Source organism: Cornus florida, unplaced genomic scaffold, assembly GCF_030987335.1.
Source record: "Cornus florida cultivar Cherokee Brave unplaced genomic scaffold, ASM3098733v1 CherokeeBrave_3.0.0_Hap2_Chr03, whole genome shotgun sequence".
Classification (NCBI taxonomy): Eukaryota; Viridiplantae; Streptophyta; class Magnoliopsida; order Cornales; family Cornaceae; genus Cornus; species Cornus florida.
The window spans coordinates 46,323,548-46,340,715 of NW_026775573.1; the positions used below are offsets into that span (position 1 = coordinate 46,323,548).

General features: G+C 31.3%; 1 protein-coding gene across 1 annotated transcript; it reads left to right on the forward strand.

Moving 5' to 3' along the window:
• The first annotated feature begins 10,673 nt into the window (after nt 1-10,673).
• LOC132301555 (uncharacterized) lies at nt 10,674-15,142 on the forward strand. The gene is made up of 5 exons (XM_059798798.1): nt 10,674-10,715; nt 10,912-11,117; nt 11,170-11,189; nt 11,240-11,380; nt 15,069-15,142. Exons 1-5 carry the CDS (start codon nt 10,674-10,676, stop codon nt 15,140-15,142), a joined length of 483 nt encoding a protein of 160 aa, XP_059654781.1.
• The last annotated feature ends 2,026 nt before the right edge of the window (nt 15,143-17,168 follow it).

Below are 17,168 nucleotides of genomic sequence, written 5' to 3' on the forward strand. Positions count from 1 at the left end.
CTTTGAAAATGCATACGGCTTTTACAATGCATACGGACTTGAAGTTAGATTTAGTGTGAGAATAGATTATTCTAATAAAAACATTTAAACTGGAGAAATTACTTCTGCCCAATTTGTATGTTGCAAGGAGGGTTACAGAGTAAATGACAAGAGAGGCCATCTTACAAAAGAAGCTAGGGCGGAAACAAGGGTCGAATGTGGTGCATTCATGCATATAAAATTTGAAAGGGGGGGAAAAATCTATTTCATAAACAGATTTGAAGAGAAACACAACCATAAACTTATTAGAAAAGATTGCACTTATTTGATACCTTCACAACGAAACATCTCTATACCTCAAGCAATTGACGTCAACTTGGCTGATGATTCTGGACTACCAGTTAGTTCTTCATATGAACTAATGGGATGACAATCCGGGGCAAGAGAAGCGCTTGGGTTTACAAAAGTAGACCAAAAAAATTATTTGAGAACCAAGAGACAAAAACAATTACAATATAGAGAGGCTGGATCCATATTTGAGTATTTTCAATCCCAGATGTTAGAAAATCCCTCATTTTTTCATGCGGTTCAGTTAGACAAAGATGACTTTATAACCAATATATTTTGGGCTGATGCAAGGATGATTATTGACTATGGTCATTTTGGAGATATTGTGTCGTTCGACACAACATACAAGGTGAATAATGTGAATTGACCATTTGCCGCTTTTGTTGGTCTGAATCATCATAGAGAAACAGTTATATTTGGAGGTGCTTTGATGTATAATGAGACATCTGATTCATTTGTATGGTTGTTTGAAACATTTCTAAAGGCAATGTCTCATAAATTTCTGAAGACAATTATAAGTGACCAAGATGCGGCTATTACAAAGGCATTAGCATTGGTGATGCCCAAGACACACCACCATATGCAAAATGGTACGAAGCATTTAGGTAATGTTATCAATGGTCCGGTGGGTATAACAGGAATTTTATCTGAGTTTATGAAAAAACATGAGGACGAAGATGATTTTGAAATATGTTGGGAGTCCATGCTAACCGAATGTGGTGTTCATAACAACAAATGGTTATCTGAAACGTATAATTAAAGGACTAAATGGGCAAAGGCATTTGTGAAAAATCACTGGTGTACTGGTATACATAGCACTCAACTTAGTGAAAGCTTCAATTTCGGATTGAAAAAATTCGCTAAGCCTGACCATAATATTCCTGATTTTTTTAAACACTTTGATAGGATGGTCACTGAGAAAAGGTATATTAAGCTAAAGGCAGAGTACGATTTGACTCACCAAGAGCCGAATGTTAAAATTTCGTGCACGATGGTAGTCAAAGTTGGTGAGATTTACACGAAAAAAATATTTCAGTTATTTCAAAAAGAAATTCAAGGTACAGTTGAATTCTATTTCAAAGAATCAATTCAGCAGGATGGAGAAGTTACATACAAAGTGGTCTCGCTTGAAAAACATAATCAAGAATGGTGTGTAAGAAGGAAAACAAATGACTTTTTAACATGCAGTTGTTGGATGTTTGGAATAGATGGTATTCCATGTTCACACATGTTAAAGGTCATGAGAGAGTGCTACACAAAACTGAATTACCTAAGGAATACGTACTGAAACGGTGGACGCGAGAGGCAAGAGATGGGGTAACGTTGGATTTCATTGGCCATGAAGTGCAAACGGATCCTAAATTTCAGTAACGACAAAGATATAGAGACATGTGTTATCTATTCACTCGCGTTAGTTCATTTGCATCATAGGGTGAAGATTTTTTTTAATTTATCCATTATGCACGGGGAACATTTGCTTAAGCTTCTGAAAAAAATGAGAAGGCAAAAGCGGGTGCAACGTAATGATGAATACTCATCTAAGGCTGGCAATGGGCATCAAATTCATGTCACTTACGAGCAAAGTGGCCATGACATTACTGTAAATGGTTTAAAAAAATAGGACACTTCAAGAGGGAAAAAAAGACTCAAATCAACATTTGAAATTCCTACAAAAAAGGGAAAGAAATCTTTGAAACAACCCGTTCAATCATACGTGAAGCATAAGGTGAGTAGCACTCTAATATGTTACAAATGTTTAAAACATACCGGTTTAACTACAATTGGATTTTCATTTTTATTTTTATTTTTTTTAGGGTGCTGAAATTCTAAGCAAATATGCATGGATGTCCATACCACCCAGTCTACCCCCAAGCCCTAACTTGCAAAGGAGTTACGACTACTAGAGGCTTCAATTTCTTAATCAGTGTGATAAAGATAGTGTAACAAGCACAGAAATATTGAACTGTGATTTGTCACAAGCCACCATAGAAGTGAATATTGCTTCTTAATCATCTCATTGTCCATTTATCAAGCAGGTTATTACCTATTTCTCAATTGTTATATTGTAATTTTTATTGTTTGTTTAAACAGTTATGACAATTATTTATACAACACTCTTGTGGCTAGGTTAATGAGAGAACCAATTATGCTAAAAGATACTACATCAGAAAATCTAAACGGTGATTGGGTAAGTCTATCCTTTTATTTATTTATTTTTTATAATCGTAATTGGCTATTTATTTATGGTAATACATATTTTATTTTTATTTATTGTGTTTTTTTTAAAATGCAACCCTTTCATCTAAACTCTTGAAGTTGTAGTTGAGAAAACATATATGGCGTTCTTTTTTGTATCTGCCAGGCCTTTGCTCTACACCCCCCCCCCCCCCCCCCCGGGCAATAATTTTGTAGATGAAGTAGATGGTACGGTGGGTAAGTGAAATAAAAATGCTCTCTCTTTATTTTTATAAAGAATTCTCTGTTATAATTTTTACTTTATTTTTTTCATCTTAGGCACAAAATGCTAATAACCAATTCTGTCCCATTGCTTCAGCAAGTGTCCCATATATTGAAACTATTGAAATGGGATTGGATTACTTGTTGCTACCGACATTTGTATTTCTAATTCCAAGGATATTGAAAATATAATATCTATTTACCTGCAGCTTCACCTTTGGGATAAACTCTAAAACGATAAAAGATTTTTGCTTCATGACTATTTTTGCTCTAAGGATTTTTTTGTAATATGGATTTCTGATTTATGTTAAGAAAATTTATTTAATTTTCTGTATTGATTTGCAGGTTTTTGAGATCATTCCTTCATTGATTGGACGTTTTGGAATTAAGATCTGTGCTTGGACTTCTACGGGATGACCTACTGCTATTCTCCTCATTTTCTTAGTATTGCTCTCATTATTGTTAATGGTTGCAAATTTTCAATGTGATGAATTTTCAGTTTTTCGTTCATTTGAATGTGTTACTTTTGATGGAATGGGAACTAACTGATGTAACTGAATATTGATATTGTATGGAAGCACATTAAAATGTGATGAATTTTTAGTTTTTAGTTCATTTGAATGTGCTACTTTTGATGGAATCTTTGCCCATTGTAAAGAGCAATCAAGGCAGTTTTGGCAAGTCTTAAAATATGTGAGAAATTTAAAATTCATAAAGCCATATACATACAATTAATTGTCCAATATACCTTTTAATCTTGTTATCAACACTTTTTAATCTCTAACTCAATACATGTTAATCTCTAACTCAACACCTTTTAATCTTGTTCTCAACACCTTATAATCTTATTCTCAAAACCGTAATCTTATTCTCAACACTTTTAATCCCTAACTCAACACATTTTAATCTTATTCTTAATACATTTTAATCTTTTTCTTCAACACCTTTAATCTTCTTCTCAACATTTTTTAATCTTTTTTCTCTACACCTTTAATCTTTTTTTCTCTAACATATTTAATCTTGTTCTCAACATTTGCTAATTGTTTTATCAACACCTTTAATTTAATATTATTCTCAACAAATTTGATTTTGTTCTCAACACTTTTTAATCTTTTTCTCAATACTTTAAATCTTATTCTCAACACTTTTTAATCTTGTTCTTCACACTTTTTAATCTTTTTATCAGCACCTTTAATTTAATTTTATTCTCAACATCTTTCTTCTTATTCTCAACACTTTTTAATCTATAACTCAACACCTTTTAATCTTATTCTCAACACCTTTTAATCTTGTTCTCAACACTTTTTAATCTCTAACTCAACACTATTTAATATTATTCTTAACACCTTTAGATCTTGTTCTCAACACCTTAAATCTTTTTTCTCAACACTTTTTAATCTCTAACTCAACACCTTGTAATTTTATTCAACACCTTTTAATTTTGTTATCAACACTTTTTAATTTCTAACTTAACACATTTTAATCTTGTTCTAAACAACTTATAATCTTCTCAACACCTTAAATCTTATTCTCAACACTTTTAATCTTTAACTCAACACTTTTTAATATCTAGCTCAACACATTTTAATCTTATTCTCAACATATTTTCATCTCGTTCTCAATACTTTTTAGTATTTTTTTCTCAACACCTTTGATCTTGATCTTGTTCTCAACATTTTTTTATCTTTTTTCTCAACACCTTTAATCTTTTTTTCAACAATTTTTAATGATTTTATCAACACCTTTAATTTAATATTACTCTCAACACATTTGATCTTATTCTCAACACTTTTTAATCTTTTTCTCAACATTTTAAATCTTGTTCTCAACACTTTTTAATCTTGTTCTTCACACTTTTTAATCTTTTTACTAACACCTTTAATTTAATCTTATTCTCAACACCTTTGATCTTATTCTCAACACTTTTTAATCTTGTTTTTCAACACTTTTTAATCTCTAACTCAACACCTTTTAATCTTATTCTCAACACTTTTTAATCTTGTTTTTCAATACTTTTTAATCTCTAACTCAACACATTTTAATCTTCTTCTCAACACCTTTTAATCTTGTTCTCAATACCTTAAATCTTGTTCTCTACACTTTTAATATTATTCTCAACACTTTTTAATCTTATTCTCAACACCTTCAATCTTGTTCTCAACACTTTTTAATCTTGTTTTCAACACATTTCAATCTTTTTCTCAATAATTTAAATCTTGTTCTCAACACTTTTAATCTTATTCTCAACATTTTTTAATCTTGTTCTCAACTACTTTTAATCTTATTCTCAACACTTTTAATCTTGTTCTCAACACTTTTTAATCTCTAACTCAAAATTTTTTAATTCTTATTCTCAACACTTTTAATCTTATTCTCAACACCTTAAATCTTGTTCTCAACACTTTTTAATCTCTAGTTTAACACTTTTTAAACTTATTTTCAATATATTTAATCTTGTTCTCAACAGTTTTTAATCTTATTCTCAACACTTTTAATCTTATTTTCAATACTTTTTAATTTGTTCTCAACAACTTTTAATCTTATGCTCAACACTTTTAATCTTTTCTCAACACTTTTTAATCTTATCCTCAACATTTTTTAATATTGTTCTCAACAATTTTAATTTTATTCTCAACACTTTTAATCTTGTTCTCAATACTTTTTAATCACTAACTCAACATTTTTTAATCTTTTTCACAACACTTTTTAATCTTATTCTCAACACTTTTTAATGTTATTTTCAACAACTTTTAAACTTAGTCTCAACACTTTTAATATTTTTCTCAACACTTTTTAATCTTGTTCTCAACACTTTTTAATGTTATTCTCAACTTTTAATCTTATTCTCAACACTTTTAATCTTGTTCTCAACACTTTTTAATCTCTAACTCAACACTTTTTTATATTTTTCTCAACACTTTTTAATCTTATTTTCAACACTTTTTAATGTTGTTCTCAATACTTTTTAATCTCTAACTCAATACTTTTTAATCTTTTTCTCAACACTTTTTAATGTTATTCTCAACAACTTTTAATCTTAATTTCAACACTTTTAATCTTATTCTCAACACTTTTTAATCTCTAACTCAACACTTTTTAATCTTTTTTTCAACACTTTTTAATGTTGTTCTAAACAACTTTTAATCTTATTCTCAACACTTTTTAATTTTATTCTCAACACTTTTTAATCTTATTCTCAATACTTTTTAATCTCTAACTCAACACTTTTTAATCTTATTCTCAACACCTTTTAATCTTATTCTTAACACCTTAAATCTTTTTCTCAATACTTTTAATCTTGTTCTCAATGCTTTTTATTCTTATTGTGAACACCTTAAATCTTATTTTCAACACTTTTAATCCTATTTTCAACACCTTAAATTTTATTCTCAACACTTTTAATCTTTAACTGAACACTTTTTAATCTCTAACTCAACACCTTTTAATCTTATTCTCAACACCTTTTAATCTTGTTCTCAACACTTTTTAGTATTTTTTCTCAACACCTTTGATCTTGTTCTCAAGATTTTTTAATCTTTTTTCTCAACACCTTTAATCTTTTTTTCTCAACACTTTTTAATCTTATTCTCAACACTTTTTAATCTTGTTCTTCACACTTTTTAATCTTTTTATCAACACTTTTTAATCTTGTTCTTCACACTTTTTAATCTTTTTATCAACACCTTTAACTTAATCTTATTCTCAACACTTTTTTATCTTGTTTTTCAATACTTTTTAGTCTTATTTTCAGAATGTTTCATCTCTTTGATCTGAGAATTAGGGAATAACCCTGACCATTATCAGTCTAGTCTTTTTCACAATTTTTTTTCTATCTCTATACATTTTTATGCACATATGTTTGTATATGTGTGTGTGTGTGTGTGTGTGTGTATGTTTGTGTGTTTGTGAGAGGAATACAAGACTCTGATGCGATTTTGAGGTTAGAGCTAAGCGAGGAGTTAAAGAACAGGTTAGGGTTTTTTTTTATGAAAATTTATCTTCGAATTCTTAACATATATTGCTTTATTAGTTTCATTTGATGCATGAAGTTTGCTTCTTTTTTTTTTATTATTTTCTCTGCATCCAAATGATCAATCTTAATTTGAATTAAAAACCCAGATCTATACAAAGTTACAAACTTAAAATTACCAGTAAGGTTAGTTCATAATGTGGGTAATTGAATTTGCCTCATTATTTAGTGGGTTAGTTGTTACAATAGTTTGCATGATTGGAAATACTTAATCATGTGACGGCCCAAGTTTTTCAACCTGGTGCGTCAATGATGACCCAAAAATTGACCCGATAACGGATCCGAAATGCGGAAGCAAAAGATAAAACCATAATCCTTTGAGATATAAATTATCTCTAAGACACCAATGTGACATTCCATTAAGTCATGAAAGTTAAAGAGAGCAAAAGAGAAAACTAGTGTCAAAACAGGCAAAATCCGTAATTAAGGGCAAAATGGTCAATTCACAAATAAAAAGAGAGAATTGACTCTAAACAAGTCAAACAAGGTGAATACAACCTAATCTAATCATTTCACAATTTTGAAAATTTGACTCAAAATGCTTGAGTTTAGGCTCAAGATTCACCCCATTTTGATTAGAAATGAAGGAGTTATGACCCTTTGAAGTTGGAACATCAAAGCTGAAACAAAACTTGGAAGGCTGGTGCATGAGGGCTATTTCGGTCTACCGAAATGGAGTTTTGGACTACCCAAATGTACAGAAACTTTTCTGAAAACATATTTTTGAGGGGAGGTTGTTTCGGTAGACCGAAATGGGCCATCGGTCGACCGAAATAAACCCAAAAAGCAAAAATGGCTACTGGAATGAGTGTTTTACTGTTCATTGAAGTTTCCAATAGCCATCGATCGACCGAACTAGCATTTCGAACGACTGAAATGACTCGAAAAACTGCTAAATGGCCTGTTATGCACCAAAAGTGTTAAGGCTTAACCCAAGCCTCGATTCCCATCATACATTGGTTCGAAAACAAGGGTTTCAAGCTGATTTTCAAGGAGATGTGAATATGTGGACATGTCAACAACCTCAAAATGAATAATTGAATGGATTACAACAACTTATAGCCTTATACATGTTCATTTATAAAATTTTCATATGCCAAACCTCCAAAGTTGGTTAAAATACACTTTTGAAGCAAAATTTGATACCAATTGGATACAAGTACTAAAGTGAACATGCTTAGCCCTTGGCTTCATTACATACATGCTTATAGTGTCTAAAGTAAGTACTTAAGTATCATTACACATCAAGGAAGTTACATTAGCTTCTAAAATACCATACACCCATGGTATACAAAATATGACATCAAAAGTAAGGCATGCTAAACACTTGCATATCAATATACAAAAATGCTTCAAATTGCTCATAAGCTTCTAAGGATGATGAGCATCTAAGAACATAGTCTCCTTACCTGTAAAACAACCCAAACCACTAGGGTGAGTAATCAAGTTACTCGTATGAAGAAACATATGCGTATACCCTAAAGTTCTAATATCATTGCAAGATCAATATAGACGAATACAAGGGATCATTCCACTTAACGTCTATGTTCAAGGTGTTCTAAGGGATCATCTTAAGCTAACTTAAATGATTCTTTAACAACACATATCAATATCAATGCACTTAACAACATCAATTCGCCAATAACAAAAATTACAAGTTACAATTAAGCATTGGTTGTCAACTTGGAATTGAATGCGAAATCAATTAGTGGAAGACTTGGACATCACGTCTCGGACTAAACCAAGATCAAAACGGTTATTCCGGGCATTAACCCGTTGGGTAGACCACCCTAATGCGCACTATCTCAATTGGCGAGACCTCATACCTCCCGCACTAGAGGCAAACTCTAGCCATGTTACTTGTAACAATGTCCCAAGAGAATCCAAAAATCAAGTTCAAAACTCATACACTATAATTAAAGCATATAAACCACCTTCAATGCACAAGTATTTTGAAACCACACAAACCATGTCTTAAGGTTCCAAGTCTAAAATGACATACCAAATGACAAGTCCTCATCATGATATTATGCATAATAAAATACTACCAACTTATCAATTTAAATCATGCCTCAACAATAAACTTTATATATTAAATCTTAACATTTTAACAATAAGCTTTTAAAATAATCACTATTAATCATCAACACGATTATAGAATTATCAGTACCATAAATATAGTAATTCAAGTCAATAGAAATTGTATATAACATTAATAATTCTACAAGAGTTCTATATCACTACCATATGTGAAAATACTAGAATTTAGCATACTACTAAATTATATAATCCTTCTATGCATGGTATATACATATCATACATACTTAAATCAATAAACCCTAAGTTAAGAAGTGAGGGTTTCCTATAAATATGCAAGACTATCATATTTAAAGTATATATACAATATATATTAAACCCCAAAGGACTATAAAACACTTAAAACATAAATATACTACCAAACCTACCTCAATAGAAAATTGAATCTCTATAATCTAAGCAACCAAGCTTAAAAATGGAAAACAATTCTAGGGTTTTGTAGAGGAGAGCAAGAGGAAACTTTTGTCTACCAAGGTTAATGGTCTAAGGTGTGTGGAAGGAGGCCAAAATGAAGAAATAAACTATTAACCAAGTTTTTCTTCAATGGTGGCTAGGTTAGGGTTTTGAAGAACAAGTGTAATGAAATAGATGAAGTGAAAAATGGTAAGTAAAGGATCTAGTATTCCTCTATTCACTATGTGCTCTTACACTACCTCTCACACACAATGCAAGACTAAAATGTGAGCTTACACTTGTCACAAATCAATGGCTCCTTCTTAGGCTTAATCCCACACCTACACTTGTCAACCATCCAAACTAACAAGTGCACCTATCCTAGGCCAACAAGTGGGTGAATCTCCACCCTCTAAATGTCAAGAGATTATGCATCCAAGTCACTCCACCCCAATGCCAACAAGTGGCATCATGAGAATGTGACACTTGTCACATTTTTCAAAAATTGCAAAAAGATCATTTTTCAAAATATCTTCCAAATTAAATTGTAAAAAGATCCTTAAGACGAAAAATAATTACTTTACATAATTACAATAAAACCCTAAAAGTCAAAATATTTTTAAGAAAGTATGCATCCATGCCTTTTACGAAAAAGTAAACAATTAGAACGTATATTCTACAAAAGTAAAAATTCAAATGTTATGGAAATCAAATATCATGAATGCATGCAAAGCCGGAATCAAATCTGAACACAAAAAGTGAGGTTATGCAAAGAAAAATGATAAATGGGAAAAAGACGAAATAGGGAAAAGACAAAATAGTAAAAAGACGAAAAAAGAAAATCACCGAAAAAGAAAGGGAGGAAAATAACGGGGTCATTACAAATCATGTCTCTTCAAGACAGGAATAATTAAAAAGAACAGTACTTCTTCTTATTGTATTTATCAGTGGATGGAAAAATAATAGATTTTATGTTGCCATTTTTCTTTATTATTGTAGCTCGTATCAGAAATTTATTTATTATGACGTTATAGCTTATATTCTCACTATTATATAACAAAATCTTTGGGAATTTGCCAAAAAAAAAAAAAAAAGGAATTGAGGCTGCTAAAAGAAACGGTTTCAGTAAAGAATAAGAAAACAAAGTAATCATGCTTAAATTTGCAAGAGCTCACCAATAGAGCTTATAAGGAGTTAATTAAAATTTTGGATAGGCACAAACTGCTTCCATAGGGGTGTTAGCTGTTAATTGAAAGTTTTCCTATGAAAAAAATGCATAGTTCTAATGATTCGGGAATATGAAATCTTCTGTTTCAGCTATGTCAAATGTGTGTGTGTGTGTATATATAACATAATTTGCCTACACCTGATGCAGATTATTGAGGGCGCATGTGAAGCACAGCTCAATCTGGTATGCTTTGTTATTCGTGAATGCTGCTTATGATTTAGTGAGTCAATATATATATATATATATATATATATATATATATATATATTTGTAAATGCAGAATACTGTAATCTTATTTGTTGGTCAATGCATATGATCTTTTTTATAGTCCATGCTTTGCAACATTTTTCCATCCTTTATTTTTCCTTTTCTTTTGAAGGATGATAATCGTTTGGTGAAGAACTGCATCTCCGCTCACATATATGATTCTGGTCCAGTCAATTTTACCAGTGACTTTGGTGCCCGTTTTGCTCTACACCCCACTATTTTCAGAATGCCTGGTTCAGCCAAACAAGTGTCATTGGTTGCAAAACGTGTTGCTTCTGTTCTGGATGCCCTATTTCTCACAAGTTTTGGATCCCGGGGGTACTGATTATTAGGAGGCTCTCTACTCAGTTGTGAGTTCTATGGTCTGTAGTGCCTCAAAAGTTTTTGAAAGTCTATTTCTTCTTGGTTAATGTGAATTTTCCTTTTCTTTCTCCTTGTAGAGTTTGGGGCACAATATCTCATTCTATGCTCAGAAAGTGACAATCTTGCTAAAATTTCAGTCATTTGCAATTTTGCTCAGCATTTCCAAGATCTCGGGGCAGTTGTAAAACTTGTGAAATGGAATAGGTCTCCTCATGTAGGTAAGTCTTAGTTTAAATTCTTTGTTTTCTGCATGGTATTATTTTAAATTTTAAATTTAGTATTGGGTGTCACATTGGCTACCTTAATAATCCAATATGGCCCTTAAATGTTATATTAAGAAGGTAAAAATAAACTGGCATAGAATATAAAAATTCATGCATGTATGCCTCCACACACTAACACACACACACATGAATGCAAGCAGCCTTCTAAGAAGACCAAAGAGCATAACTATATGCAAATGATTATTTCATTACCAACTTACTCTTTGAAAAGACCCTTTTCTTCCTAAATTAAGTAAATTTTAGGAGTTTATTTCTTTTTTAAAAAAATAAAAATATATATTTTGAATAAAGTTCCTAATCACTCTGCATATTGGGGTCAGCATTGAAAATGACCTTTCTTTAAAGTGTTGAGAAGGAACAGCATGGCTCTGTAGAAAGTGGTTAAAGTATCACAGCACCACCTATACTGGTATTGGTAAATGCAACTCCTTTGTAAAAGAGAAAATGATAAGGGTAATGAACTAACTTTAGCTAGAAGTAATTATGCATGATATATATAGATTTATATATAGAGAGAGAGAGAAGTGACTGTTTGAGATGGGAGCTATGCAACTGTGTTTAAAAGAAAAAATAATTTAAGATAGTTTCATACTCGTATAACACAACTAAAATATTGTAGAAGAAAACGGAGAGGTCATCACCAATATTCATTGATAGAGTGCAACATGCATATATATATATGCTGGAAAAATCAACTTCTATTGTTTGTAATCACTAATCAGGATTTAAATTGCGCCCCTTTGTAGTTGATTAAGAAAATGTCAATTTCTCTTTCAAATTATTAAAATGGAAAAGAAGTTGACATGTTAATTTTCTATATAATGCCACGTTTATAAGGTTTTTAGTATTATTGGTGCCAAGCATTTTTATTTCTTAGTTTTTTGAAGGAAAAAAAAAAAAAAAAATGGCCCTTACATGAATACAAAGGCAAATTAATACAGTATAAAAAATATAAATTGTTGTTATCCTTATAAGTTATAGTGGTGAGGCTGACTTTTCTGTTGGGTCATTGTCTTGCCGTAGTAAGAAATATGTTAACAATGAAAAGTACTATAGTAAGCAAATAGTAATAGATTTTTTTGTCTATTAGTTAATATAGTGATATATATACAAGTTGTGTATTTTTGTAAAAGGATTGAAAACTACTCGAAAGATGTAAAATGATTTTATGTTCACATAGGAAATAGTATTTGTGAATTTTCGTTGTAAAAATTAAAATATAATAATTTTCTAGTCATCCCTATAAAATTTGCTATCTCCCTTGATATTGAATTAAAAGGACTACTCCATCAAGGTAAGGGATCTATGATTTGCCCGCATCAACATGAAATTAGTTTTGACAAGTTTGTAATGGCTTAAAGGGTTGATTTGCCCGTATCAACATGGAAATTTTTATCTTCGTGATGCTATCACAAGCTCGATTGTATGGCCTAAGAAATATGTGAAAATTACAGAGGTCAATTACTCATTCACTAACTTACTATTATTATTTTTAAATTAGTCATACGATTTGATTTTTAATGTATTTGTTGGCATGACATTTTTTAAATATTCTTTCTAACATAATTGATTATCACCAGTTCATTAGGAGCAGAAGAATCAGAATTTCTATGATTCCAGTCTACAACAAAGGTCAAATACTATGCTTCTTCATTTTCATTATCACCATGGCAATGCATTATATGCTTAATTGATTGTTTTAGGGGGTCACGTGCCTTAAGTGACCATTTTTATTATTATTATTGTGCATAAATGGAGGTCGGAAAATTGTTGCGGATGGAGTTTGGTTTTCATTCATCACATATTACGGTGTATGGGGTGGTCACGTGCCTTAAGTGACCATTTTTGCTACTTTCTGATTAATTAAGCACTTTTATAGTTTTACTATTTATTTTGCTATTTGATTACTGTATTTGAAGCTTTGAAAAATGTTGATGCTCTGTGTAGTTGATGGATCTTTTGTTTGAGGGTTCCCAACTAAACTTTATTTTTTTCTGTTGTTTTATGTGTGTATGTGTGTGAGAGAGAAATTTGGGAATTTGAAACAAAGATGAGGCTGGTTAGGTTAAGCAGAGGGGGTCAATGGCGGTGATACAACAACAGAGATGGCTAACATGCGCCTTGTGCGGAGGATATGGGTAAAGTTATGCACATATCTGCCCTCTAAAGCTTTGATTTGATAAAAGTGAAATAGGGTTTTTTTTCAAAATAAGGATTATAATAAGGTTTTCAGGTATTAATTTGTATAAATTAATAACAGCCTACACTAGTTGGATAAGTGTGCTAAATTTGGTAAGATTAATATAATGAATGTATCATATCATCACTTGCTGTCTGTGTTTTAATTTTTAAGAATGAACAGCACAATAAAGACCGTGTAGCATGCTCAATCACAGTCAACTCTAATATCAATACTATGATTATTTCAATTGGATTGCGTGAATCACGCGAGTAAATTTATAATTTCTTACACTAAATTAAGATTAAAAAGTTTATAATTTCTTACACTAAATTAAGTAAATTTTTGTATCTTGATTGTGTACTTGATTATTGCATTTGTCGACTACATTGTTTTTTACAATAAAAAATGACTTTCCTTCATTTTACATAAGAAAAAAGAAAAAGAAAAAGAAAAAACTATCCAATTAATGCCTAGTTAATATAGCTTTGAGTTCAACTCTCTTCTAATTCTAAGTTCACATTTAGTAGTATTTCAAATGCCATGATGTCTACCAAATTCACTCACTTTTTCAGTTAAGCTTCAAAATCATTCAACTCCATGCCAGTTGGATATTCAACTAGGAGTCAAGCATAATATATTCATTGGATCATTAAAAAAGTCAAAATGTATATAATTGTATCAATATTCTTCCCATCTAGATAAGTGAGGCATTATCCAGACACAGTGCATAAAATTCATCTCTCTTTGCTATGAACTAACTCTGCAACATAGTCTTTTCATATACTCTCTCTCACACACATACACATTAAGTAACAATAATTAAAAATCATGATTCTGAGTATTATGACCTACTATTTGATTCTTCATGTAATGGCCAAATATGTAAATGAATCATGACCTAACTTAGAAATCTGATAAATGGTTAAGAAGAAAATTTTCATTAGTTTCATTATATTTTTATTGCAAAATTTCTTGCTTACTTTGAGACCCTATATTTGGACACCAACCTAAAAACAATAGGAGTTCATTGCTCTGTTGTTCTTTTGGAAAAAGAAAAAAATAAAATAAAATAAAATAAAATAAAAAGGTGGATGGTATACAATTATGCCCAAATTAAGAGTGTAAAACCCCTGATGATGTAAGACCTAATATTTTTAGTTTGAAGATTTGAATTTCCGTTGATATTGTTACTCATGTAAATATATGTCATTCCCATTAAATTTTTGTTGATATTACTACTTTTTTTTTCATGTCTATTAATTGTTGCATGGCTTTTTGATATCTAATCTTCAGGTCAGTTGTTTATTTCTGTATGTTATTTTGTTAGTACTTTTTGGTAGTAGTTTTTGGCTGCATTTTGTTTGTGTTTGATTCATAAATGATAATCTTGTTGTTTCCTTTTGTTATTAGCATTATGAATTTAAGACTTGTGTGATGCAGCTATTTGCTTGGATTTTGTACCATGGATAGTGAGGTGGTTTTTTGACAAGCGCAGACTGAAACTCAAGTACTAGAAGATTTATCAATTTTTTAACAGAAGTGTTAGGAAACTGATGATTTTCTTGAAAAGTGGATTTAGTTCTTGTTTTAGAACATAGATAAATGTTGAATTGTTTTAGCACATTGATAAATGATGAATTGTAAAAATGTTTTAACTCTTTTGATATGTTTAATGGGGTATTTCAAGAGATTGTTTTGGTTATAGCAATTAGCATTACCATATAGGATGTGTTGATATGTTTTTTGAATTGAATGATAACTTAAAGTGATGTCAATTATAGGTCGTGGATGAGTGATTAACTGGCATTTAAGGGTGATTTATTTATTTTATATATATATATATATATTATTTACGGGGAGCTTGAAACCCTGTAAATAAAAGTCCATGCATGGTTTATATTATTTACGTGTAGTGAAAATCCTCGTAAAAAACTTTTCTACGGTATACACAGCACCTCGCGAGAATGTTTATATTATTTACGGTAGTTAAAATCTGCCATAAAAAACTTTTTTATGGCATACACGATACCTTGTGAGAATGTTTATATTATTTACGGTAGTTACAATCTGCCATAAAAAACTTTTCTACGGCATACACAACACCTCGTGAAAATGTTTATATTATTTACGGTAGTTAAAATCCGCCGCTACGACATGCATCGTTGCCTCGTGAATATTCAAATGCATTAATCTCATAAATTAATTATTAACGGGAAAATATCCCTATCGTAAATAAATTTAATATATAGACAAAATTGTTTTCTACGGCGATTCTATTATTTTTCTACGAGATTGATTTTTTCTAGTAAAAAAAATTAAGTATTTACGAAACCCTCATACACGAGGGCCTACAATGCGCCGTGAATAAGTTTTCACGGCGCTTTTGCCCCCTCGTAGAAGCCCTTTTTTTCTTTTAGTGTAGTTTCTACCAAGTTACTGGAAAGTACCTCGGTACATCATCTACTTCATTTTAGCCGTAATTCGGCCAGGTGTGCTTTTAATCTTGCTAGGCTTTCACCGCCTGGCTTCTTGCCCTCTCTTTATTGTGAGCATCTTCTATTAAACCATTCAAAGTGTAAGGCATTGGACGTCAGCCTATGAGAGGATTGTTGGCCTTAACATCTCATGGAACAACTCATTAGCTTCTTCTTCTGTAAGAGTTTTCCGTATTGTCGCCGACTTGGTTCGGCCCTTGTTATTTTTTCCAATGAACCTCACTGGCACGAACTCTCCATTGTAAAGCTCAGCATCTGCATGATACAATTTAGCAATAAATGGTTTGTTGTTCACCTCTATAATCTTGACTTCATCGCCATCCCAAAAAATTAGCATTTTATGCAACGTGGATGGAATGCAAAAATTGGGATGTATCCATTCGCAGCCTAATAATAAATTATAGGCCGCTGTGGATTCCACAATAAAGAATGATGTCATGGTTGTAACATCTCCAACAGTCAATTCTAATGGAAGGATTCCTTATGTTTCCACCGAACCTCCAATAAAACCGTTGACAGCCACATCACTAGGAATTACATCCTCAGCTGTCTTGCCCAATTTCCTTATGACATTAATAAGAACAATATTCAGAACTGAGTCATTATTCACCAAGACTCTTAAATGTGGACGACCCTCAATTAATATCTTTATATAGAGTGGCTTCAACTACTGAGTTATTCCAACAAGGGGTTTCTCCAAAACCACCTTCTTTGGAGTTGGAAGTACATCATCTTGAATTTTAATTTCATAAGGCTCTTGGAAAGCCTCGGCTTCTTCTTCTGAAAATTCCTCCGTAATTTCTTCTATGTGTATACCATCAATCCTTTTCTCTGGAGCTAAATCTAATTCAGCAATTTCTATTTCTTCTAGAATTGACTCATCATCAGCAACATCACCTATCATTGAAGATGGATGATTTGGTTTGGATTCAAAAACCAATGGAAGGATAACAACCATATTGCATGGCATTTCCTTTGGAAAGCTCCCAAAACGGATTTTCTTCAAACTGAATGAGCTCTAAGAACTCTCTAGTTCCTTTATTGG